Consider the following 25,058-nt stretch of genomic DNA (forward strand, 5'->3'; position numbering starts at 1 on the left):
ACATGGTCTGAGGGACGGTGGACCGGCCCCCTGCTGAAAAAGGTTGCTGACCCCTGGTCTAGGCTGTTGGGTACACATCACACGTAGAGGTAGCATTTCTAGATGCCCTCAATGTCTGTGCCCTAGGAACAGAGCAGGGTGCCCGGGACTTCATCTTAAGTGGCACCAGAACTTGGTACAAGTGATCTTGAACCAACTAGGAACAGTGACCATAGTGCTATCTGATTCAGTGTATGTGCAAATAGAGAATTACAAAGAAAATCTAGCGGTCACATTTGAAATTTCCTAAATCGGAGAGGACTGGGACGAAAAGGAAGTTGCAAGGGTCAAAGTCAAGAGGGTCAATTCGCTCCAAATATTTGGGGGGTTGTTTAAAACGACAGTATTAGCTAGAATGTATGCACTGTAGATCAAATGAGGTACTGGCAGGGTGCCAATGAGGTCAAATAAGCTGTTAGAGAGGCAAGAAAATTTCCATTAGAAAATGGAAATCTTGTTCAAATGAGACCAAAAAGGAACATGAAAACACAGAGAGAAGTATGCAGACAGTAAGGAATGCAAAAAAGAAGAAGAAAAGTATTTGAGGAGCAAATTGCTAAAAACAGAAAGACCACGAGCAATGAAAGCTCTCAGGTATGTTGCTAGCAGACAGCCAGTTAGGGAGGCAGTGGGGTGTCTTTGGGTGATTGGGGGGGGGGAATTGTGCCAAAGGAGAATAAGGCGACTGCAGAGAAGCAGAATAATAATAATAAGAATAAGAATAATAATAATAATAATAATAATAATAATTTATTATTTATACCCCGCCCATCTGGCTGAGTTTCCCCAGCCACTCTGGGCGGCTCCCAATCAAGTGTTAAAAATAGTACAGCGTTAAATATTAAAAACTTCCCTGAACAGGGCTGCCTTCAGATGTCTTTTAAAGATAGGATAGCTGCTTATTTCCTTCACATCTGATGGGAGGGCGTTCCACAGGACGGGTGCCACTACCGAGAAGGCCCTCTGTCTGGTTCCTTGTAACCTCACTTCTCGTAATGAGGGAACCACCAGAAGGCCCTCGGTGCTGGATCTCAGTGTCCGGGCTGAACGATGGGGGTGGAGATGCTCCTTCAGGTCCACTTCTGTCTTCACAATAGAAGAGACTTTGACGGGAAGGAAGTTTGAGGAATTGAAGCACAATAGTGGTGACAAAAAAGTCTAGACCTAACTGACAAAATAAATACTAAGAAATGACCGGTTCTGTATGACATCTCTCCCTCCCCCTCCTATGGGACCAAGGCGGCTGCCCTCACACCAATCCATCAGGCAAAATACTGTTCCTTCTACGGAGTGTGCGGCAAGAACCCCGAAATCAGTTCCAGTCTTCTCCCAGCAGTTGTCCCTTGCATCTCCAACACGCCGGCCCGGAAACTCAATGGCTCCCACCTCAACCTCCTCCAGACCGTCTGCCCGATGCTGTTCACGGGGGCCAATGACACCTTCGCCTGCTGCTCCGAGGCCCAGCTGCGAGACCTGCAGACTAGCCTGTCCATGTCCCAGGCGATTCTGTCTCGCTGCCCGTCCTGCTCGGAGAACTTTGCCAGCATCTACTGCCAGAGCACTTGCAGCCCAGACCAGAGTCTCTTCACCAACATCACCCGCTATTTCAACAGCACCATCCAGGGGGAGGAGAAGCAAGGGGTCTTGGAGTACCAGTGCTACTACAGCCAGCGCTTTGCTCAGGAGTCCTTCGACTCTTGCAAAGGGGTGAGGATGCCAGCCACGGGTGGCTACGCCATCAGCGCCATGTGTGGCAAATATGGGGCCACCTTGTGCAACAGCCAGAGGTGGCTGGATTTCCAGGGGGACACAAGCAATGGGGTGGCCCCTTTGGCCATCTCCTTCCATCTGGTGCCCGAAGGCTCTGCCCCAATTCAGGGTGGCATTGTGCCCTTCAACGGAACGGCCTGGAAGTGCAGCGAGGCAGTGGGCAATGGGACCAAGGAGAGGTGTTCCTGCCAGGACTGTTCCCAGGCATGTCCTGCAGCCCTGGACCCTCACCCTGCCCAGAAGCCCTTCCAAGTGGGGGGAATGGGTGGGGTCCTGTTCCTGTGCATCTTCCTCTTCGGCCTCCTCATGGTGCTGTTTGTGGCCTTCCTGATCCAGCGAGGGTGCTCCTGCTCGTGTCGGAAACAGAAGGACAAAGGTCCCAAGAAAGCCATGCCCAAGCCAACCTGTTCTCAGAAAGTGAGCCAGGCCACCCATGACTTCCTGGCCAGGATATTCAGCTGGTGGGGCACACTGGTGGCCTCCTACCCCATCCAGGTGATCACCATCTCGGTGGCAGTGGTGATTGGGCTCTCCAGCGGGCTGGTCTTTATCCAGCTGACCACAGACCCTGTGGAGCTGTGGTCCAAACCCGACAGTCAGGCCCGGAAGGAGAAGACCTTCTATGACGAGAACTTTGGGCCCTTCTTCAGGACTAACCAGGTCATCATGACCGCCAAGGACCGTCCCAGCTACACCTACGACTCCCTCATCCTGGGCAATAAGAATTTCAGCGGCATCCTCTCCATGGAGGTTCTGTTGGACCTGCTGGACCTGCAGCAGAGGCTGCAAGCCATCGAGGTCTGGTCTGCGGAGTATGGCAGGAACGTCTCTCTGAAGGACATCTGCTATGCCCCCCTGAACCCTCAGAATTCTACCCTCTCTGACTGCTGCGTCAACAGCCTGTTGCAGTATTTTCAGAACAACGTAACCCGCCTAAATATGACAGCCAACCAGACGATGAGGGGCAAGAATGGCACCGTGGACTGGCGGGACCACTTCCTCTATTGCGTCAAGTAAGCCCTGGCCCCCAGGGGACCCCCTTTTTTAATATACACTTTAGTGGGACAGCGGCCTTTGTTTTGATCAGGCTGAGCTGGAGCAGGGAGTGTGCGTCAGGCTGAGCTGGAGCAGGGGGTGTGAGTACTGTGTTTGGAGTCAGGAACAAATTACCTCCTGCACCAGCTTGGCACAGACCTCAAGGCAGGAGGTGAGGCTGGGCCTTCCCGGGAGCCTGGTTTTGTTGGCAGCGCCCAGAGGTGGCCTTCAAAGTGGAGGGTTGGCAACCAACTGCTGGCTCTGAGTCTCTGCTCATGCTTCGCTGCAGTCCAGCAAGAGCAGGGTCCTTCCTCCCACAAGTGCCATTGTCCCTTTGCCTGTGGCTCAGGCTTAGAGCCCCTGATAGGCGATCGGAAGGTCCTCTGTTCGTCCCCATCATCATCCCTAGGTAGGGTTGAGAAAGGTCTGGGAACCTGGAGAGCCGCTGCAAACTGAGGTTGACCCGGGGGGGGGACGACGTTTTGGCTCTGTGGCCCCCACCCCTCCATGCCAACGTGGACAGGTGCCGAGACAAATCAGATCACAGCATGAAAATAGGGATGTCCTATTCCATAATGATGATGATGATGATATTCTGTTTTATACCCCACCCATCTGACTGGGTAGCCCCAGCCACTCTGGGTGGCTTCCAACAAATATAAAAACATATATGTAAAGGGACCCCTGACCATTAGGTCCAGTCGTGACTGACTCTGGGGTTGCAGCGCTCATCTCGCTTTACTGGCCGAGGGAGCTGGTGTACAGCTTCTGGATCATGTGGCCAGCTTGACTAAGCCGCTTCTGGCGAGCCAGAGCAGCGCATGGAAACGCCGTTTACCTTCCCGCCGGAGCGATACCTATTGATCTACTTGCACTTTCGAACCGCTAGGTTGGCAGGAGCAGGGACTGAGCAATGGGAGCTCACCCTGTAGCGGGGATTCGAACCGCCGACCTTCTGATCGGCAAGCCCTAGGCTCTGTGGTTTAACCCACAGCGCCACCCGTGTCCCCTATAAAAACATAAGTGAACATTAAAAAACTTCCTTATACAAGCTGTCTTCAGATGTCTTCTAAAGGTTGTACAGTGGAACCTCGGTTTTCGAATGTAATTCGTTCCGGAAGACTGTTCAACTTCCGAAACGTTCAAAAACTGAGGAGTAACTGGGGGTGGGCAAAATCCATTGAGAAAAAAAGAAAAACACGCAGCGGAAGCCGTTCGGCTTCCAAGGCATGTTCAAAAACGGAAGCAATTACTTCTGGGTTTTTGGCGTCCAAAACGTTTGGCTTCTGAGACGCTTGAAAACTGAGGTTCCACTCTATAGTTATCTCCTTGGCTCAGGGGTGGCATAACTCCATAAGCTCCAGCACTTCTCCGATCGAAATAGGGACGTCCTAAGGAAAAGCGGGACATTCCAGGATCAAATGAGGTACTGGGATGATGGCTTCTGTAAATCCGGGACTGGCAATGGGAAACAGGGTCTGGCACAAAGCACCTTGCAAAGCATACAGGTGGCGCTGTGGGTTAAACCACAGAGCCTAGGACTTGCTGATCAGAAGGTCGGCGGTTTGAATCCCCGTGAGCTCCTATTGCTCGGTCCCTGCTCCTGCCAACCTAGTAGTTCGAAAGCACGTCAAAGTGCAAGTAGATAAATAGGTACCGCTCCGGCGGGAAGGTAAACGGCATTTCCGTGCGCTGCTTTGGTTCGCCAGAAGCGGCTTTGTCATGCTGGCCACATGACCTGGAAGCTGTACGCCAGCTCCCTCGGCCAATAAAGCGAGATGAGCACCGCATCCCCAGAGTCGGCCACGTCTGGACCTAATGGTCAGGGGTACCTTTATCTTTAAGGAAAAGAGGGACATTCTGGGATCAAGTGAGGAACTGGGATGATGGCTTCTGTAAATCCAGGACTGGCAATGGGAAACAGGGTCTGGCGCAAAGCACCTTGCAAGCCCCACGCCTCCGCCCCAGCCAATGACCCTTCTTTTTTCAGACACTGGCTGCTCAAGCGAGTTCCCTGAGTGTGCAGCTGACTCAGCAGGCTTTGACCCTCCCGTCCTTCAGCAGTTTAGGGCTCCTAGTTGTGCCCTGCCCGCTGCTTCTCTTCCCGCCCCACCAGCAATTTCATGTGTGGGGCAAGCGACTGCGGTTTGGGGGCCACAGCTGAACTCCTGGTGGGGGGAATTTTGGCTTGTGGCCAGGAGGTTCTCCACGCCTGAAGCAGACAGTGCAGAGCTCGATGGACCGGTTCTGGCAAAGGCAGTGTCCTCTGCTGTCCCTGGTGCACGAGGCAGCTCCTTTCCTCTGAAATCAGGAGGGCTTCCCAGAGGGTCCTTAACGCCGGTCTCTCACTAGGCGTTCAATTCCTTTGCCTTCGCAGCTCACCTCTCTCTTTCCAAGACATCACTTCGCTGGAGCTGAGCTGCATGGCAGAATATGGAGGGCCTGTCTTCCCTTTCCTGGCCGTGGGGGGATATCCAGGTAAGAGGCATGCCCACCCCCACCCCACTGGGAGGAAAGATTGGGTCTTTTGTGTCATGCACAGATTGGGCTGCCCAGGCCACAAGGGGCTGCGGTTATAAGTGGTATTAAGACATTTTTTAATGTCAGGGCGGTGTGTGTGCGCACATGCACATGTGCTATTTTGGTACTGTGGCAACCACCACAGCTTACGTGTTTTTTTTTAAAAAAATGTTTTTTATTAACTTTTTGTTACAACACATAAACACACACACTAACATGTAAGGACAATTAAGAAACAAACTAAAAAGAAAACAAACAACAAACATATAACCATAAATCCGTATGCTCTTGCACATGGACTTATGTTACCCTATTTTATATTTCCCATTCTTATTCTTTTCTAGTATTACTTCTTTCCTTCCTCGAAGAGGGTCTACTGTCCTGTTTGTTAATCTGTTTCTTTCTCATTTCATCATTTCTACCCTTCTCCATCTACTGTACTTAGTTATAGACCATATTGTGGTTTGCGAAAATTACTCATTGCAAGTCCAGGTTTTGATTTGAGGACACTGGGTTTTTTTTAGGTAATCTCTATACACTCCCCACTCTTTCTGGAACCTTTGGTTAGACTGCCCCCTAATTGTAGCCATCAGTTTTGCCATTTCAAAATATTCAAATAGTCTGTCCTCCCACTCTTTTTTTGTTGGTACTATTTCACTTTTCCAATGTTTAGCTATTACTATTCTTGCTGCCATTGTTGCGTATAAGAATATGCTCTTATTTTAATTTGGGGTATCTGAATCTAATATGCCTAATAGGAGAGCTTCTGGTTTCTTTATAAAAGTTTTTTAAAATATTTTTTTTCAACTCTTCATATATACCAAGTTCCACATTTCAACTGTGCCAAGGACTTCCTTTTATCTATTCCGTAACTTCCAGCGTTCAGCTGCATTGGACATCCGCAAGTTCTATCACTATGGCTTATGTCCCCCCCCTTCCCCCCCCCCATTGCTCCTTTCTAAAAAAGAAAGAAAATAGATTGTTCACATTTTTTTCCTGTTTTTTTTCTTTTCCCCTTCCTTTCTTTTTTAGAAATGAGTGGTGGTGGTTGTGGGGAAAACACAAATGAAAATGAAAATAAAAGAAAGGAGATTTCCGCACATTTGTATCCAGATGTGCATAATCTTTATCCATCACCTAATATATTCTGTATAAACTCATTCCAAGTACTGTAATTATTATTATTATTATTATTATTATTATTATTATTTATTTATACCCCGCCCATCTGACTGGGTTTCCCCAGCCACTCTGGGTGGCTTCCAACGAAACACTAAAATACAATAACCTATTAAACATTAAAAGCTTCCCTAAACAGAGCTGCCTTTAGATGTCTTCTAAAAGTTTGGTAGTTATTTTTCTCTTTGACATCTGGTGGGAGGGCGTTCCACAGGGCGGGTGCCACTACCGAGAAGGCCCTCTATCATTATACTTATCCGAAGAGGAAATTCCTGAGGGTCTCAAGATGCCCCACCTAGTCAGGCCCAGCAGTGGCACCTGAGGGGCCTGGCGAAAGCACCACACCTGTGTTTTGAGGGAGAAAGCGGGGCTGTGTGCGAGGGAACTGGGGCTCTCGGGGGGGGGGGGGCTTGCTGCCTTGCGGATGTGCCACCCCCAACCTGCCTCTCAGTGACCTCCTTCTTCTCTGCCTGACAGAGGAGGAGTACTCGGAAGGCCAGGCCCTCATCTTGACCTTCTCCTTGAACAACTTCCCTCCCAGTGACCCTCGATTCGACTTCGCCATGTTGTGGGAGAAGCAGTTCCTGGAGATCGTGCAGGAATTCCAGCGGGAACATGAAGACAGCTACACGGTCGCCTACATGGCAGAGGTGGGTGTTGCTGCTGCCCCATCAAGGACCCCCGTGCCTCCCATTTGCCATTGGGGGCTGGGGCTACTGGCAGGGGTCACCTCATGCCACTGCGGTCAGTGGTGCCCAACATCTGCCGGCCAGAACAAGCCCATTCCACTGACCAGTGGACCCCAGGTTTGAAATGAAGCCCCAGGTGCCCGGCCAGCCCCAAAGTGACCTGCTAGACTGATTGGAGAAGGTTATATTCCATCCCTGCTCCCCTTCTGTGCTGTGTCTACTTTCTTCTTCTTCTTCTTTTGCCTTCACTGTCCAAATCAGTCAGGTCGTTGGCGGAGGAGAGGAGAAAAACCTGCCCAGAGAGCCTGATGTTCATCATTTTTAAACTTTGGGATTTTTCAGTTTTCAGTGGTATCTCAGGTTAAGTACTTAATTCGTTCCGGAGGTCCGTACTTAACCTGAAACTGTTCTTAACCTGAAGCAGCACTTTAGCTAATGGGGCCTCCTGCTGCCGCCGTGCCGCCAGAGCCCGATTTCTGTTCTCATCCTGAAGCAAAGTTCTTAACCTGAAACACTATTTCTGGGTTAGCGGAGTCTGTAACCTGAAGTGTATGTAACCTGAGGTACCACTGTACAATGGTACCTCGGGTTACCGACGCTACAGTTTACAGACACTTCAGGTTACAGACTCCGCTAACCCAGAAATAGTACCTCAGGTTAAGAACTTTACCTCAGGATCAGAACAGAAATCGTGCGGCGGCAGCAGGAGGCCCCATTAGCTAAAGTGGTACCTCAGGTTAAGAACGGTTTCAGGTTAAGAACAGACCTCCAGAACGAATTCTTAACCCAAGGTACCACTGTATGTCCCTCTCATCCCTGTGTGCCTGGAGAGCTTCAACTGAGCGGGCACAGAATCAGGGGCATCTCTCGGCTGGTGCAAGGAATGTGGAGGGCCGGCCTGAATTATGCGCTTTGAGCATCTTATGTGCCTGTGAAGCCAATCCTGAGCTGGCCTTTCCCATTGGTTGTCCTTCCCCGGCTGCTTTCCCATGCTCAAGGTGCAGTATTCGAAACTCCCATTGTTTTGCAACAGGGAATTTCATTAGTGCGAGCTCTGGGCGCAGTGCTATGCCTGAGATTTCAGATTAAAACTGCAGGGTGGAAGGAAAGGAGTACATTTTTCTGCCTCCCCACTTCCAGCTGCTCTCTGAAGACTGGAGAAGGGGCCCTCTTAAGAATATTATGGGGGACAGGCAGGGGAAGGACTAGACCTTGTGAAAAATGAACATAATATTTCAGCTTCAGTTTCTTCATTTTCAGCTTTGTATTCTTGTTATAAAAGAAAGTGCACCTAGACATTCCATTGTTGCGCCCATAACCTCAGTTTAAGGTGCCATTCAGCTCCTAGCTTTCCTATCTCATTTTCTAACACTGTTAAGGTGGCTCACATCAACGTACAAAATAAATATATAAAAGCATTTCGAGATAATGCATTAACACTTACGGAACAGAGCACGACTGAACCAAAAAGTCAGACGTAATATCATTAGGGCAAACATCTCATGCTAATAAACACTGAAACAATAAAATGCAAACATCCAAATAAAATGCCAACATCCAAATTGCAGCAAAAGCAATATCTGCCCCCCACCTGCCAGTAAGGGAGTGGGGAAGGCAGGTGGAAAGTCCTCCCCTTGATTGCTCCAGCAGACTCTCCCCTATAGACTCTAAGGCCCTCTTATCCCCCCCCCCCCATAATACCTACAGCGTTCACTGGAGGACGAGATCAACCGCACCACCTGGGAGGACCTCCCTGTCTTTGCTGTCAGCTACCTGGTGATCTTTGTGTACATTGCACTGGCCTTGGGCGAGTACTCCAGCTGGAAGCGCATCCTGGTATGAAGGGGCTGCCCCACGGCAAGGCGGGTGGAGGTGGCTAGACCCAAGAGGAGGAGGAGAAGCAGGGGGGCAGAGGAGCTCCAGTCCCTCCTGCAGCATCAAGGCTTCCAGTACTTAAGGAGCAGCTGCTTTCCGAGTGCTTCCAGAGTTTGGTGCCACCACGGAGAGAGCCCTGCTCTTCTCCTGGACCCAGCACAACATCCGGAAGAGGCTTCATGCCTCTCTGGGTGTAGAAGCAGGTGCAAGGACTGGGCTTGCCTCTGTGCGTCCTCGCTGCTGAGGAGCATCCTCTCGTCACCACGCCTTGCCTCATCTTTTCAGGTGGACTCCAAGGTGACGCTGGGCTTCGGAGGAATCCTGGTGGTCCTGGGAGCTGTGCTGTCGTCCCTGGGCTTTTACTCCTACATAGGGCTGCCCTCCTCCCTCATCATCATCGAGGTCGTCCCCTTCCTGGTGCTGGCGGTCGGTGCTGACAACATCTTCATCTTCGTGCTGGAGTACCAGGTGCGAGAAATGCTGGGAGGGCTCCCAAGGCTTGGCATGTCCAGAACAAAGGTGTTTTTGCTGCTTGAGCGGGTGGAGGAACGGAGGCTAAAGAGGCACAAGCAGGGGCAGTCATGGCCCTACTCTTGTCAGGCAAGCAGCATGCTGCTTGGGGGTTCAGATCTACCACTCCTCCCAACGGTCCCCAGCCTGCTGCCCAAGGCAACTGCCTCACCCAGCCTCATGGATAGGCTGGCCCTGTCTGGAACAGTAGCTCTCCTACTTCAGGACTGCTGGGCCTTGGGGAAGGAGAAGGGGGTCTGAGAGATCCCAGATTGGAGGGACACCTTTGCACACAGCTGAGGCCAGACCACCCCTGTTTGAGAACCCCAGCAGACACCTCGACTTCTCCGCCTTGCTGCTCTGTGGGTGAGGACCCCCCCGTTTCTCAGACCCCCTTCCTCTGCCTCCCACTGCAGCGGTGTGAGCCACGGCCTGGGGAGACGACGGAGCAACACATCGGGCGGGTTTTGGGTGACGTGGCGCCCAGCATGCTCCTTTGCAGCCTCTCTGAAGTCATCTGCTTCTTCCTGGGTGAGCAAAGCCACTCCTTCTCTGAGGATGGAGTCGGGTACAAAACCCTGGTGGCCAAATGCAGCCAGGTTTGGGCTCTCGGGGCTCACCTAGACTTCTGCTCATCCTGCCACTTCTCTCCGGAAAAAGCCCGTCTTTGCTTTTCAATCTCAGAGCAAACGTCAATCTGCAGGTTTTCTGCAGATGGATGTTTGCACTGATTCAGTGCTAAAGAGCAGGTTTTCCTGGGGAAAGGGCGGGGCTGATAGAAAACTGCATAGAATGCGGAAATGTGACGATCCCTCCGTTAAAGGTAAAGGGACTCCTGACCATTAGGTCCAGTCGTGGCCGACTCTGGGGTTGCGGCGCTCATCTCGCTTTATTGGCCGAGGGAGCCGGCGTACAGCTTCCGGGTCATGTGGCCAGCATGACTAAGCCGCTTCTGGCAAACCAGAGCAGCGCACGGAAATGCCGTTTACCTTCCCGCCAGAGTGGTACTTATTTATCTACTTGCACTTTGAAGTGCTTTTGAACTGCTAGGTTGGCAGGAGCAGGGACCGAGCAACGGGAGCTCACCCCGTCGCAGAGATTCAAACCGCCGACCTTCTGATCAGCAAGTCCTAGGCCACGGGTGTCAAACACAAGGCCCGCGGGCCGAATCCGGCCCGCCAGACCTCGTCATGTGGCCCGTGTAGCCGCCGCCGGCCACCAGCCTTCACCTTTTATTCTCACTTTTTTTTTTTTTGACACAAGAAAGCCGCCTCTTCAGCGCATGCGCGGCAGCCTACAAGCCAGAGAACGTCTGCCCTCTAGCGGCGCCGACCGTTCTACACAGGAAACCTCCACTTTACACGCATTCAGGAAACCTCCTACAGATACCACCAGCCCTTTGAGGGTGACCAAACTGCTGATGCGGCCCCCGATGAATTTGAGTTTGACACCCCTGTCCTAGGCTCTGTGGTTTAACCCACAGCACCACCCGTGTCCCTGATCCCTCAGTTAGGCTTCGGGAAATGCCTGATGAATATGATTTTGCAAAGCTTTGAGCCTGGGAGTCTCTAGAATGCAGAGCTGCTTTGGGGCCCTTTGACTGGGCCAGAGGCTTTCTTGAAGGGATGCCCTCATCCCAGCCTTGTGACAAGGCCTACCTGCCTGGGGGTGAGCGAGCACTGGAGCAGGCGAAGCTGCAAGGGGATTGGGGTCCTGAAAAGCCAGGAGAACCCCGATGTGGGCTCAGCCCTGAGAGATGAAAAGAAGAAAACAAGGGAATGGCAGTAGCCCAAAGCTAAAAGCTGATGCTGACTCGCCCTGTGGCCAGAGAGCCCAGGAGGTCCACCCTGTACCTTTTTTTCATGGACATCTAATGGAGCTGAATGTTGGAAGATTCAGCACAGGTAAAAGCTAGGACTTTCATGCAGCGCATAGACAAACAGTGGGTCTCCCTCTCAAAGATGGCAGTGATGGGTCCCAACCTGGATGGAGGTAAAAGAGGCTGGAGGAGGAGAGGGCTGTTGATGGCAACTGGCCAGGATGGCTCTGTTTTGCTGCCACAGTCAGAGGCAGCAGTGCTTCTGATTCCCAGTTACTGGAAGCCACAGTTGGGGACAGGGCCCTTGTGCTTGGATCCTGCTTATGGGTTTCCCAATAGGGCAGCTCGTTGGCCACTGTGAGGACAGGGTGGACCACTGCCTTTGGCCTGATCCAGCAGCCAGGATCTGCTGCTGGACCTTATGCCTCCCTTCCTGCTTCTAGGTGGCCTGTCGGAGATGCCGGCTGTCCGGACCTTTGCCTTGAACGCTGCCCTGGCCGTCCTCTTTGACTTCTTGCTCCAGGTGTCCATGTTTGTGGCCTTGCTGTCTCTGGATGCCCGCAGGCAGAAGGTGGGTGGGGCCTTTCTTTTAAAGTGCATTTTTGAGGCGGGAGGGTTTCCTTACTGACTGGGGTTGCAGGCTTCCACAACCACCCCTCCTCCTCCTCCCCAGCCCCACACTCCAATGGGGTCCTCAGCTGGCGCCCCTTTTGCCCACAGGCCTCTCGCTTTGACCTGTGCTGCTGCGTTCAACTGGAGGAGAAGAGCCCAGAGGAGAAGAGCCCAAGAAGCCTCCTTCGCACCTTCATAGAACGCTTCTATGCTCCCTTCTTGCTCAACAGCTTCGTCCGGTTCATGGTGGTGAGTGCTGCTGGCTAGGTGGCAGAGGGTGGGGTGTGTGTGTGTGTCTGTGAATCCAAGGCGGAGAGCAGGCAAGGTGGCAAGAAGGAAGCAGGAGAGAACACAGGGTACGGGGAGAAGAATCCTTCTTTCTGAGCCTTATTAACCAACTCCCCCTCGGTGGCTGTTAGTCTTGGAAGCCATATCTAAAATAAAAATAATTTATTATTTATACCCCACCCGTCTGACTGGGTCTCCCCAGCCACTCTGGGCAGCTTCTTACCAAATGTCAGAAACAATATAGTGTCAGACATTAAAAACTTCCCTAAACAGGGCCGCCTTCAGGTGTCTTTTAAAAGTAAAATAGTTGTTTATTGCCTTGACATCTGCTGGGAGGGCGTTCCACAGGGCAGGCGCCACTACCGAGAAGGCCCTCTGCCTGGTTCCCTGTAACCTCACTTCTTGCAGGGAGGGAACCGCCAGAAGGCCCTCAGTGCTGGACCTCAGTGTCTGGGCTGAACGATGGGGGTGGAGACTTTCCTTCAGGTATACTGGGCCGAGGCCGTTTAGGGCTTTAAAGGTCAGCACCAACACTTTGAATTGTGCTCTGAAACGTATTGGAAGCCAATGTAGGTCTTTCAAGACCAGTGTTATGTGGTCTTGGCACTCCCAGTCACCAGTCTAGCTGCCGCTTTCTGGATTAATTGCAGTTTCCGAGTCCAGGATCAAAGGCGAGGTGTCAGGTGGGAGAGGGTGTGACTTGAAGGTCCAGGAGGGCCACCACTAAGCAGGCCTTGGTCAGGATGAGACACCACCTGGTGAGCCCACAGACCCACCCATGACGGGTGGAGAGAATGGAGAGGGGGGGAAATCCATCTAACACATAAAATAATGGCCTTCAGGTGAGACTTGTGTGCTTCCTGGGAGCCTCTAGTTGGTCCCTGGTTGCGGACAAAGGAGGACTGGGATGCTGAACTAGATGCTTTGGCCTGATCCTGCTGCTTCACCTGCAGAGAACCCTCTTGCGTTCTTACCTTCAGATGCTGATCTTCATTTTCATGTTCTGCGCTGGAATCTTCCTGATGTTGCATGTCGAAGTGGGGCTGAATCAGGAGCTGGCCATGCCCACGGTAAGAGCTGGCTGACGTGCTGGTCTTCTGGGCCAGCAGCGATGATGATGGTTCCCCAAGGGGCTTCTCCACAAGGAAGTTCCTTCAGGGAACTTGAGGACTTGGCTGAGTCTGAGTGCTCTCTCTGCACCTTAAAGAAGGAAGCTGCTTAATTCCACCTGGCTTCCTCCAGTAGCTTTGTTAACTAAATTATTTGCAGTATTTATAGCTCACTCTTCACAGAATGTTTTCAGTCCCAGAGCAGGGGAAACAGAAAAACATGAATACAAAAAAATGACAATATAAACAGGTCCAATGAACAACAGTTCTGTCGTACGGCAAGCAAGCAAAATGACAGCAACATTAAAAATAGTATTTCCCGTTTAATGAAGTATGGGTCAGCAGGGCTGCCAGTTAGTGATGTGCTGGTAGATTTGCTGACCTCCCCCATCTCTTTCCTACATACCAGCCTTCCCAGGTAGCATCCAGGGTCTTCCAGGGTCTTTGAGCCCCCCCCCCTCTACCCCTTTTCAAGATCTCCAGTGGCTGAGCCTATGGGGACAGTTTTTTAAATGTCCACCTCCGGTCCTCCATTCTCTGTTTAATTTCCAGTAGCGAAGGGCCAAGAGCCTTCATTGAGGGATGAAAGAGGCAGGGAGGGTGATGTTAAGGGCTGGCCTGGGCACAGGGAGGGCAGAGCAGCTCAGAGTCTGCTGGGGCTCTGCTCTCGGGCTGCTCCTTCAAGGCAAAGGTAGCAAGGAGAGGGATTTTATCACATGTCCTAGGTGGTTCTTATGTTCTTACGCTCTTCTCTCCCCAGGACTCCTACATGCTTCAGTACTTCCAGTACCTGAACACGTACTTCATGGTGGGGGCCCCAACTTACTTCGTCACCACGCCGGGCTACAACTTCTCCACGGTGGCAGGGATGAACGGTGTCTGCTCCAGCTCAGGCTGCGATGACAACTCCTTGACGCAGAAGATCCAGTCCGCTGTGCAGTTCCCGAATGTGTAAGTCGCTTGGAGGAGCCGTTCTGCTCCTGTAAAAAGGGGGTGGGTGGGTGGGTGTACAAAAGCGCCCGCCCCCAGTTTTGCCCTCAAATACGCCAGAATATTATTGCATGCTCTTTCCTCCACAAACCTGCCAGGAAACGTAAGAAAAAATAGAGAGAGGGAGGGTTCCTGGGGGGTTCATCCTACAGGGGCAGAGAGAAAGATGCTTTGACCGGGGAGGGCATGGTGGTAAAAGAGCAGTTGCAGAAGCTCTTTTGCCCGGACCCTTCCTGGGGGAGAAGGAGCCGCAGACCCCCAGGCAGATGCTAGAAAGCAGCCTGGAGTTTGCTTCATACCAGGGAACCAGGCATAGGGCCTTCTCAGTAGTGGCGCCCGCCCTGTGTAACGCCCTCCCATCAGATGTCAAAGAGATAAACAACTACCTGACATTTAGAAAACATCTGCCCTGTTCAGGGAAGTTTTTAATGTGTGACATTTTGATGTATTTTTAATCTTTGTCAGAAGCCATCCAGAGCTGCTGGGGAGACCCAGCCAGATGGGCGGGGTACAAATAAATTATTATTATTATTATTATTATTATTATTATTATTATTATCAAGACCTCAGAGGAGAACAGAACAAGTCATGGAGGAGATGGCTATTGATGGCTACTAGCCACAACATCTATGTTCTGCCTCCACAATCAGAGGCGGGGTACAAATAATTTATTATTATTATTATTATTATTATTATTATTATTATTATTATTATCCATACAGGAAAGGTAGTGTCATCTGGCCCTCCAGCCTCTAGAAGAGGCACAGGAGATTCTTAGTGGTCTGTGGGGCTCCAGAGGGCAATAAGCTCAAAATCAAAGCAGCCCCCAACCAGCTGAGGACCAGACAAGCATTGAGCAGCTTCTCCTGATATTTTGAGGTTCAGCATCGGGCCCAGGATCAGGTGCCTGGCACCCCAGGCCCTTCTCAGGCAGGATGAGCCCAGCTTCCTGCATCCGATCACTGCAAGATCAGCTCCATCCCTCCTCGTTCCACCTCACCAGTGGCACCTCAGGCTGGGCTTGGCAAGCCAGTCCATGAGCGCCACTGCCCCTTTTCATTTTGCCCCTTCCTCCAAGGGCAGCCCCCACCCCGCAGACCACAGGTGGTGCTCCTGGAGGGGCCTAAGGCCTGGAAGATGGCCGAGGCAGCCTGGGACGAGCAAGTGCCCTGTGCCTCCCTCCTGCTCTCTTGCCCTTCGAGCCTCGGCCCCCCTCCATGCCACTGTCTCTTCCCCCAGGTCCTTCCTGGCCATCCCTGCCTCTTCCTGGGTGGACGACTTCATCGACTGGCTGAGCCCCTTTTCCAGCTGCTGCCGCATCCACAGCTTTGGCCCAGATAAGGGCCAGTTCTGCCCCTCCACCGACAGTAAGCAGAGAAACCCGCCAGAGATTCTTCAGCTGCGATTCTTGCATTGCAGGGGGTGGGGCTGGATGACCCTTGGGGAGCCCTTTCAACTCTACAGCTCTATCATTCTATGAAAGTATAGGGGGTGGTAGGACATCCCCTGGGGGTTTCCCTGCCCCAGGTTGCAGCTGGAGGGGACCAGAGATTCCTGCCTGGACCTGGGGCTCTGCCTCTCCTCTGCCTCTCTCTCCCCCAGCTTCCCTGTCCTGCCTGTTGAACAAGTGCATGGCTCCGACGAGCGGGACCCTCCGGCCAAGTGTCGAGGAGTTCCACCGGTTCCTGCCCTGGTTCCTCCATGACATGCCCAACCTGAAATGCCCCAAGGCGTGAGTACTGCAAGCACCAGGGGGGGTGTGTATGTGTATGTGTGCGGGTCAGGATTCGGGTCTGGGCGATTGTTCCTACAGCAGGGAATGATTGCGCCAGAGTGGTGCATGCTCTAGTTATCTCCCGCTTGGACTACTGCAATGCGCTCTACGTGGGGCTACCTTTGAAGGTGACTCGGAAACTACAACTAATCCAGAATGCGGCAGCTAGACTGGTGACTGGGAACAGCTGCCGAGACCACATAACACCGGTCTTGAAAGACCTACACTGGCTCCCAGTATGTTTCCGAGCACAATTCAAAGTGCTGGTGTTGACCTTTAAAGCCCTAAACGGCCTCGGCCCAGTATACGTGAAGGAGCGTCTCCACTCCCATCGTTCAGCCCGGACACTGAGATCCAGCGCCGAGGGCCTTCTGGCGGTTCCCTCATTGCGAGAAGTAAAGCTACAGGGAACCAGGCAGAGGGCCTTCTCGGTAGTGGCGCCCGCCCTGTGGAACGCCCTCCCATCAGATGTCAAAGCGATAAATAACTACCTGACATTTAGAAGACATCTTAGGGCAGCCCTGTTCAGGCAAGTTTTTAATCTGTGATATTTTACTGTATTTTTGGTTTCTATGGAAGCCGCCCAGAGTGGCTGGGGAAACCCAGCCAGATGGGCGGGGTACAAATAAATTATTATTATTATTATTATTATTATTATTATTATTATTATTATTCCCCCCCTCCCCAGAGAGGGTCTCCTTGCCTGGTTGTGCGTTGTAGAGGCACCCCTACTGGAAGGGGGGGGGGCAGCTGCTGCTCCGAGGCTGAGGAGCAGCCGGATTGAGCCAGTGGAGCCCACGAGGCCAGGACAGGGTAGGCAGGCTGTGGGTGGATTTTGCGGGAAATGGCCCACAAGGAGGTTGGAGATTGTTATGGAGCGCATGGTTTTTTCCTGGGGGCAGCTTGACCTCTGTGGGGTAAAAGGTAAAGGGATCCCTGACCATTAGGTCCAGTCGTGGCTGACTCTGGGGTTGCGGCGCTCATCTCGCTTTATTGGCCAAGGGAGCCGGCGTACAGCTTCCGGGTCATGTGGCCAGCATGACTAAGCCGCTTCTGGCGAACCAGAGCAGCGCACGGAAACGCCGTTTACCTTCCCGCCGGAGCGGTACCTATTTATCTACTTGCACTTTGAAGTGGTTTTGAACTGCTAGGTTGGCAGGAGCTGGGACCGAGCAACGGCAGCTCACCCCATCGTGAACCGCTGACCTTCTGATCGGCAAGTCCTAGGCTCTGTGGTTTAACCCACAGCGCCACCCGCGTTTCTGTGGGGTGAGAGCTCTAAATCCAGGCCCTGAGGGGGGGACATCTGAGGAAGGTCTTGATGTGTGAGACATCCATGGGGCTGGCTGTTTCCAAGCCGTTTGGGGAACTGTTGGCAGCAAACAGTTTGGCTGCCTGCTAGCCAGCTGGAATGCCCTAAGCCTTTCCTATCCTGGGCTTTGAGCCAGTGTGGTGTAGTGGTTTGTGTGCTGGATTTAAGACCCGAGAGAGACCAGGGTTCGAATCTCCCCACTCTACCATGAGGCTCGCTGGGTAACCTTGGACCAGTCAGTGTGTCTCTTAGCCTAGCCTGCCTTACGGGAAAGCTGTTGTGGTGGTGAGGTTAAAATGCCAGGATGGGGGCGAGGAGTATGTATACCACCTTGAGCTCCTTGGGGGAAAGGAGGCGGGATAATAATCGCAATAAATCAATCAATAAAATAAAATAAAATAAAAAGGGCTCTGGGGCCATTTCCAGTTTGCACCTGCTGCATTGGGTCTGCCATGGGGAGTGCTTCTGTCTGACACTCAACGTGCCCCCCCATCTTTTTCTCCAGGGGTCGTGGTGCCTATGACACGTCTGTGCGGCTGGGACCAGATGGGGAAGTCATAGGTGAGTGTTTCCCCCCTCCCATCCCCAGAATAAAAAGAAGCCCCAGGTGCGAATTCTGCTGCCCTGCCAGGAGGGCACCGACTCTCTTGCTGCGGCAACCAGGGTGGGTGGAGGGATATGCAGATGGGGAGGTGGGCTTCTGGCTTCATATACTTGCCAGTGCCATCTCCTTGGCCCCCCACTGTGGAGGTGGGAGGCTGCAGGAGGAGGGAGGCGGTTAATGCCCCTCCGAAGGGGTGCAGCCCCTCTGGGTGGCCGGGCCGCTACAGCGCCTGTCTCCTCTCTCCACAGCATCCCGCTTCATGGCATACCACATGCCCCTCAAAAACTCGCAGGAGTACACAGCAGCCTTGAAGGCGGCCCGGGAACTGGCAGCCAACATCACCGCTGCCATGCGGCAGGTGCCAGGAACAGACCCCGACTTCACGGTCTTCCCATACACGTAAGATGTTGGGAGCGGCTGGGGAGGGACCGGAAAGGGCATCTTGTCCTTTTTTGGGGGGAAACTGTCCCTAGTTTCCCTTCTCTTCACCCCTGGGGTCAGCGAGGCTCTGGGGAGAGCGTCAAAGTGGGTCTCTGTGCCTCGCTGGTGTTCCCACCGCCGTTGTGGTTTTTCTGCAGGATCACCTATGTCTTTTACGAGCAGTTCCTGAGCATCGCCCTTGCTGGAGTCATCAACCTGGCCGTCTGCTTGCTCCCCACCTTCCTGGTCTGCTGTGTCCTGCTGGGCATGGACCTGCGCTCAGGACTCATCAACCTGTTCACCATCATCATGATATTGGTGGACACCCAGGGAGCCATGACCCTGTGGGACATTTCCTTCAATGCCATCTCCCTCATCAACCTGGTGACGGTAAGCAAGCCCATGTAATGCAACAAAACCAAAACACCAAACCGGCTTGCAAGTATAAAGGACAATTCTACTTAGTTTTTAGAGGAGGGAAACAAGAAAAAAAATATTCTGAATGCGACACAGCAACTTGAAGGGTAATGGTGGGAAAACCTGCTGCTGCTTCTCTTCCCCCCTCTCCATTTTCTGATTACAATGATTTCCTTTACCAATTAATCTATGAACATTGTAACCACTGGACAAAACACACCTGATGCCCAGGTTGTTGTTCTTTAGTCGTTTAGTCGTGTCCGACTCTTCGTGACTCCCTGGACCAGAGCACGCCAGGCACTCCTGTCTTCCACTGCCTCCCACAGTTTGGTCAAACTCATGTTGGTAGCTTCAAGAACACTGTCCCACCATCTCATCCTCTGTCGTCCCCTTCTCCTTGGGCCCTCCCATCTTTCCCAGCATCAGGGTCTTTTCCAGGGAGTCTTCTCTTCTCATGAGGTGGCCAAAGTATTGGAGCCTCAGCTTCAGGATCTGTCCTTCCAGTGAGCACTCAGGACTGATTTCCTTCAGAATGGAGAGGTTTGATCTTCTTGCAGTCCATGTGACTCTCAAGAGTCTCCTCCAGCACCAGAATTCAAAAGCATCAATTCTTCGGCGAACAGCCTTCTTTATGGTCCAGCTCTCGCTTCCATACCAGGTGCCCAGGTTAGGTTGGACCATATGTCTCCTTCAGTCGCAACAGAAGCAAGGTGCATTTCCTTCCCCCCAATTTTTTTTAATTAGTTTTCCAAATTTATGACACATAAATCCACAAACATGAAAAGAAAACATTAAAAAAACAAACAAAAAAACATTTATCCTAACTGTCATAATTCCACTTTTGTTAACATTGTTGGGTGACTTCCTCGAATCCCCTTGGCTGAGTTTCCATATAAATCATTGTAGCAGTTTTCCAAAACTATTTTCACATAGAATTTACTTGGTTGATTAACATCTTTCTTTCTTTTCATTTTAACAACATAGTATTCTACAACATCACATATTTAAATCCTAGGCCTATCTGATACAGTGGTACCTCAGGTTACATACGCTTCAGGTTATAGACTCCGCTAACCCAGAAATAGTACCTCGGGTTAAGAACTTTGCTTCAGGATGAGAACAGAAATTGTGCTCCAGTGGCGCAGCGGCAGCGGGAGGCCCCATTAGCTAAAGTGGTGCTTCAGGTTAAGAACAGTTTCAGGTTAACGGACCTCCAGAACGAATTAAGTACTTAACCTGAGGTACCACTGTACTTGCAAGTAATTCTATTTAAGTTATCTCAACATATTTAGCTAAATAGACTTTGAATTTCTTCCATTCCTCTTGGTACTCCTCCTCCTTCTGGTTGCGGACTCTTCCAGTCAGGTCGGCTAGCTCCCAAAAGTCCATCATCTTCATCTGCCATTCCTCCACTGTTGGTACTTCTTGTAATTTCCAATTTTTGACCCAAAAAAATATAGTTGCAGTTGTGGCATACAAAAACAATCTTTCTTGGGCAATTCCAAACCTGTTATTCCAAGCAGAAAGGCTTCTCGTTTCTTAATAAATGTGTATTTCTGAGGAGATTTCACCCCTCCCATATCCAAGAATCTCCTGAGGAGTCTGCTGATTCTCCAGAGAGGAGGAGGCGTGTTCTGCTCTCTACTTATTCTGCTCCAGCACCAAATCAGTCAGTCAGTCAGTGTCGGGGGGGGGGGCCTGTTCCTGTGCAGAAGGTGGTCTCTGGAAGTGCTACCCAGCTCGCCTAGCCCAGTCCGGGCTGAAGTGGATGAGTCCAGTTGGTGACACTGGCTCAAGGGCGATGCTGACAATTTCAACATTTTTTCAATTCATTATAAATCTTTTCCCAGAAGTCTTTCACCTTGGGACAGGTCCACCACATATGTGCAAGGTGCAATTTTTGTGCCCATTGCTGATCAGGTCGAAATTGCCGTACACGGTACAAAAAAATAACTGGGGCTTTTTGGCCCAGCAAATGCGCCAGGTGGGCTTGGCAATAATAATAATAATAAAATAATAATTTAGTAATAATAAACCTGCTCATCCTTCTGACAAAGGCTCTGTTCCTCCCGGCAGGCTGTGGGCATTTCGGTGGAGTTTGTCTCCCATATCACCCGCTCCTTCGCTATCAGCACACAGCCCACCAAAGTGGAGAGAGCCAGAGAGGCCACAGTCAACATGGGGAGTGCGGTGAGTCGTGGGGAGAGGGGCACATGTGGGAGGTCTGTGACTTCGTTTAGGATGCTGCTTGGGTGCACTGGGGCAGGGAAGAGAGACCAGGCTTTGGTCTTTCAAATGTCCACGGTGACATACCCCCCTCTTGCCTCTCCTCTTCCATTCTGCTCAATTCATTGCATCAGAATTGTGGTGTCCTGCGGTGCCCCCTAGGCTTGGTGCCCAGTGTGGTGTAACTGGTCACAGTGCCCTAAATCCGCCTCTGGAGAGGCCCTGCCCTCATAGGGCCTTTGGAGCTGGTTCGTAGAATCAGTGAATTGTAGAGTGTGATTTGAATCCCAGCGACGGGGTGAGCTCCCGTTGCTGGGTCCCTGCTCCTGCCAACCTAGCAGTTCGAAAGCACGTCAAAGTGCAAGTAGATAAATAGGTACCGCTCTGATGGGAAGGCAAACGGCGTTTCTGTGTGCTGCTCTGGTTCGCCAGAAGCGGCTGAGTCATGCTGGCCAGATGACCCGGAAGCTGTACGCCAGCTCCCTCGGCCAGTAAAGCGAGATGAGCACCACAACCCCAGAGTCGTCCGTGACTGGACCTAATGGTCAGGGGTCCCTTTACCTTTACCTAAGGGACCCCAAGTGTCATCTCCCTGTAATGCAGGTAAGGTAAAGGTAAAGGGACCCCTGACGATTTGTTTTTGTTTTTTTGGTTTTTTAAAAAAATGATATTTATTAAAGTTTCAAAGAAAAAATTACATAGATAAAAAGAAAAGAAAAAGAAATAAAAAAGAAAAATACAAAATACAAAAAAAGATAAAAAAACACTTAAAAAAACCACATTGATCTTTCCATAACTTAAATTTCATTACCTTACTTCCCTGACTTCCTCACACCTCCCTTTTTTGTATTCCCGTTCTATTAGTTAATTCAGCAATTCCTTTCCCTCTTTGTTTTGTCTTAATCCTTTAACTTAATATATTATAACTTTGAATTCTCATCTGTTAACAATCCATTTTTACATACACCTTTATAACATTGCTGCTAAGACCACTTAATTTCATTCTGACCACTTAATTTCATTTGGTCCAGTCATGCCATTTAGCTTCCCGCCGGAGCGGTACCTAGTTATCTACTTGCACTTTGATGTGCTTTCGAACTGCTAGGTTGGCAGGAGCAAGGACCAAGCAACGGGAGCTCACCCCCTCGTGGGGATTCAAACCGCTGACCTTTTGATTTGCAAGCCGTAGGCTCAGTGGTTTAGACCACAGCGCCACCTGCGTTGCAGGTATCACAGCTAAAAAATCCGATGGATGGCTGTCCAAACCTCTGCTCCCCCTCTCCAGAATCAGTTGTGCTCTTCTCACCCCCCTGCCCCCCCAAATAAACACATTGCTTTTGGTCATCCGGAACCAGCTCCAAATTGGCACGAGAGCTCCTCAGCCTCTCCCTCCACTTTCCAACTTCTACTCTTGGGAGCTGTTTATGCCCATCTGGTGGGCAGCCAACTGGGCGTTGGGCTGTGTTCGTGAGGCTGCCAAGGCCATAGCACTCCTCACCTGCCTGCAGAGGCAGTCCCTGCTGTGTGAGCCAACTCTGCCCCTTCTCCCCCATTTGGAGATTTCTGGGTATAACCAGCCTGTGATGTCTGCTTGCTCTCCCTCCAGGTGTTTGCTGGCGTGGCCATGACCAACCTCCCGGGCATTGTGGTCCTGGCCTTTGCCAAAGCCCAGCTGATCCAGATCTTCTTCTTCCGCCTCAACCTCATCATCACGCTGCTGGGGATGCTCCACGGACTCGTCTTCCTGCCTGTGGCCCTCAGTTATTTCGGTGAGCCAGTTTGCCTTCCCAAGCCAGACCCCTACAAAGAGGGGCAATTGCTGAGGCAGCCTGTAAAACAGATCCCTGACCATTAGGTCCAGTCGTGGCCGACTCTGGGGTTGTGGCGCTCATCTCACTTTATTGGCCGAGGGAGCTGGCGTACAGCTTCTGGGTCACGTGGCCAGCATGACTCAGCTGCTTATGGCAAACCAGAGCAGCGCACAGAAACGCCATTTACCTTCCCGCCGGAGTGGTACCTATTTATCTACTTGCACTTTGATGGGCTTTCGAACTTCTAGGTTGGCAGGAGCAGGGACCGAGCAACAGGAGCTCATCCCGCCGCGGGGATTCAAACCGCCGACCTTCTGATTGGCATGTCCTAGGCTCTGTGGTTTAACCCACAGCGCCAACCGTGTCCCGAGACAGCCTGTAATGAGGGGCAAAGAGTACAGGGACACAGGGGGATGGAGGCACAGTTCAAGCTGCCTGCGACGGGGGGGGGGGGGGAGTGGTTGCCCACCATTGCTCGTGGGGTGGGAGAGAACTGCTCTTTGCTTAATGACTCTAAGGAAGTGCTCTGCAGAGGTAGTTTGCTTGCTGCAGGGGGTTCCTCTCTCCACGAGACCTCACTCTGGGTTCTCCTCCTGTCGAACGGGCCCATCTCTTCCTCTCTTCTCCAGCGTTTCGGAAAGATGCAAATCCATCTGAGCTTTCATTCATTCGCTTTTTTTTCCATGTCACTTTCTCACACCCGCACGAAAAGATGCTCAGAGTGGCTTGCAGCAAAGAAAACAATGCATTTCAAAACCAAACTGTGCAAAAAGAATTTCCTAATAGCACATCAAAACACATGTAAGCTGTGTTTAATCCAGTTTAATCTTCAGTGCCGGCTTTAACTTGGTTCCAGTTACAGATAGGTAGCCGTGTTGGTCTGCCATAGTCAAAATAAAAGAATCCTTCCAGTAGCACCTTTAAGACCAACTAAGTTGGTCTTAAAGGTGCTACTGGAAGGATTCTTTTATTTTGGCTTTAACTTGCTTATTTAGAATACACCCCACTTTCAAAGAGTTGGCAGCACTGCTCTGTACCAGGTCCCCACTTGCTCAGCACAGTGCCTGTCTGTCTGTACGTTTCCGAGCACAATTCAAAGTGTTGGTGTTGACCTTTAAAGCCCTAAACGGCCTCGGCCCAGTATACCTGAAGGAGCGTCTCTACCCCCATCGTTCTGCCCGGACGCTGAGGTCCAGCGCCGAGGGCCTTCTGGTGGTTTCCTCCCTGCGGGAAGCAAAGCTACAGGGAACAGGCAGAGGGCCTTCTCGGTAGTGGCGCCCGCCCTGTGGAACACCCTCCCACCAGATGTCAAAGAGATAAACAACTACCTGACATTTAGAAGACATCTAAAGGCAGCCCTGTTCAGGGAAGTTTTTACTGTGTGACATTTTAATGTATTTGTAATCTTTGTTGGAAGCCACCCAGGGTGGCTGGGGAAACCCAGCCAGATGGGCGGGGTACAAATTATTATTATTATTATTATTATTATTATTATTATTATTAAGCCCACGCCCACGCCATGCAGGACAGAGTTAAACTATGGAACTTGCTCCTACAGGAGGCAGCAATGGTTGTCCAACTTGATGATGGCCTCCCACTTAGATCGCTTTAAAAGACAAGTTCACAGAGGAGAGGGCTATCGATGGCTCCTAGCCACGATGGCTCTGCTCTGTCTCTGCGGTTGAAGCCAGCAATGCTTCTGAATCCCAGTTGCTGGAAACCACAAGAGGGAAGAGGTCTCTTGTGCTCAAATCCTACTTACTGGTCTCCCAAAAGAGGCATCTGGAGCAGTCACATAAGAGGCTAGATGGGCCATGATCCAGCAGACTCTTCTTATATTCTTATGAGCTCCCTCCTTCCCGGCAATCAGACTACAGCTATGAACAAATCATGGCGGTCAGCGCTTCTCTTCTGTGCATGCTCCTTGACCGAGACAGCAACTGTCCTCCAGAATGGCTGCTATTAAGTACAGTGGTACCTCGGGTTACATACGCTTGAGGTTACAGACTCCGCTAACCCAGAAATAGTACCTCGGGTTAAGAACTTTGCTTCAGGGTGA

At 51.4% G+C, this 25,058-nt stretch overlaps 1 protein-coding gene across 1 annotated transcript in view; it reads left to right on the plus strand.

The window, feature by feature from the left end:
- The window catches only part of NPC1L1 (NPC1 like intracellular cholesterol transporter 1), a 28,394-nt gene that overhangs the window by 1,331 nt on the left and 2,005 nt on the right, over positions 1-25,058 (plus strand). The window contains exons 2-18 of the mRNA XM_081017285.1: positions 1,279-2,822; positions 5,222-5,322; positions 7,021-7,193; positions 8,940-9,068; positions 9,393-9,575; positions 10,034-10,148; positions 11,880-12,007; positions 12,157-12,297; positions 13,317-13,406; positions 14,206-14,396; positions 15,675-15,802; positions 16,038-16,167; positions 18,027-18,082; positions 18,374-18,524; positions 18,704-18,935; positions 21,039-21,152; positions 22,795-22,957. Coding sequence (XP_080873411.1) covers positions 1,279-2,822; positions 5,222-5,322; positions 7,021-7,193; positions 8,940-9,068; positions 9,393-9,575; positions 10,034-10,148; positions 11,880-12,007; positions 12,157-12,297; positions 13,317-13,406; positions 14,206-14,396; positions 15,675-15,802; positions 16,038-16,167; positions 18,027-18,082; positions 18,374-18,524; positions 18,704-18,935; positions 21,039-21,152; positions 22,795-22,957 — 3,769 coding nt within the window. The remainder of the gene's footprint in view (positions 1-1,278; positions 2,823-5,221; positions 5,323-7,020; positions 7,194-8,939; positions 9,069-9,392; positions 9,576-10,033; positions 10,149-11,879; positions 12,008-12,156; positions 12,298-13,316; positions 13,407-14,205; positions 14,397-15,674; positions 15,803-16,037; positions 16,168-18,026; positions 18,083-18,373; positions 18,525-18,703; positions 18,936-21,038; positions 21,153-22,794; positions 22,958-25,058) is intronic.

Source organism: Podarcis pityusensis, assembly GCF_964106645.2.
Source record: "Podarcis pityusensis genome assembly, chromosome: 8".
NCBI lineage: Eukaryota > Metazoa > Chordata > Lepidosauria > Squamata > Lacertidae > Podarcis > Podarcis pityusensis.